This window comes from Orycteropus afer, unplaced genomic scaffold (assembly GCF_000298275.1).
Source record: "Orycteropus afer afer isolate SDZICR_OR568_19922 unplaced genomic scaffold, OryAfe1.0 scaffold00381, whole genome shotgun sequence".
In the NCBI taxonomy this organism is placed as follows: Eukaryota; Metazoa; Chordata; class Mammalia; order Tubulidentata; family Orycteropodidae; genus Orycteropus; species Orycteropus afer.
This window is the reverse complement of record NW_006921968.1, coordinates 3115788-3116989: the sequence shown is the minus strand read 5'-3', so window position 1 is coordinate 3116989 and position 1202 is coordinate 3115788. Positions and strand designations below refer to the sequence as shown.

Here is a 1202-nt window from a genome sequence, read left to right as displayed (position 1 = left end):
GTCCCCAGGATGTTTCGGATGGGACCACTGTGAGCCACAGGCCTTGCACTGACTGGCTTTCTGAGCACCGCCACGCCTTTCTTCCTCATGCGCCTCAGTCTGGAAGCTCCACTGAAACCCGTCCGGCGTCATGGCAACACGCCAGCCTCCATTGACAGATGCGGGTGGTTGCATGTGAGGAGCACTGGCTGGGAATTGAACCTGGATCTCCCTCAAGAAGAAGAGACTTCGGCCACTGAACCACCACCCCTCAATGAGGTTGTAATCAGAACTTGAAAACATACATGAATTTACATTAGCTGGTGCACATCAGAAATTTCAAGGGCTTCACAAACTTACAGGTTTACCCAGATCAGTAAATCGTAAAAGCTTAAGTGCACTGTCGGGGGTAATTTGGCCCTACATCCTGATGTAGCAGAAGAAACAGTGGGGGACAGCCTCGGGTGGCCAGCAGGTTAGGACGGTCTCCTCAGCCAGCCCCTGCTCCACCCTGCAATGTGCGGCTACCTTTATGTCTGCGTTACAGTACAGAAATCCACAGTTCCGTGCCAGCAGCTAGAGGCGCACCTGTGTGCCCTCCCTGTGCCCGCGCTTCATGGGACAGTGGGGGACAGCGGAAGGCCTGGGGCTCGCACTGCTCAGTCCTGCAGCTGTCCTCCTGGCTGCTTCCTGGCCATCCCGGCCAGCCACTCCACTGTCTCTGGGACCTGGGCTTTCTAAGGCAAATGACTACAGCATGAAAGTACAAGACAGGTCTGTGAGCCAGGGCCCGGAGCCACCACTCACCGGTCAGGAAGCGCGGGTCGGTCACCCAGTCTTCAGCATACTCCGCATACCGGCTCAGGTACCTGCTTTGCAGGTAGCCGTTACAGGCGCAGAAAACGAAGGCCAATGCACACGTGTAGGATGGCATTGGTGTACCGCTTCGAATCAGAAATGGGAAGATCAAGCTCCTGAGGAAAATGAGAAACAGAGGCACAGTTCAAAACATAAATAATACCTTCCCACCATTCCACCTAAGGAGCTCGGGAGGAACGGTGCCAGAATACTAGGCTACTAACCAAAAGGCAGGTGATCTGAGCCTACTAGCTCCTCTGTGGGAGAAAGATGAGGCAGTGTGGTCCTTTCACGGCTGAGAGCCCTGGAGACCTGTGGGCAGTTCCACTCTGTCCTCTAGGGGCGCTGTGGGTCAGAATGGACTC

General features: G+C 55.2%; 1 protein-coding gene across 1 annotated transcript in view; it reads right to left on the bottom strand.

Moving 5' to 3' along the window:
* Positions 1-1202, bottom strand: part of SRD5A1 (steroid 5 alpha-reductase 1) — a gene marked incomplete at its 3' end in the record, with an annotated part of 41467 nt that overhangs the window by 13146 nt on the left and 27119 nt on the right. Inside the window, exon 2 of the mRNA XM_007953263.1 lies at positions 787-953. Coding sequence (XP_007951454.1) covers positions 787-953 — 167 coding nt within the window. The remainder of the gene's footprint in view (positions 1-786; positions 954-1202) is intronic.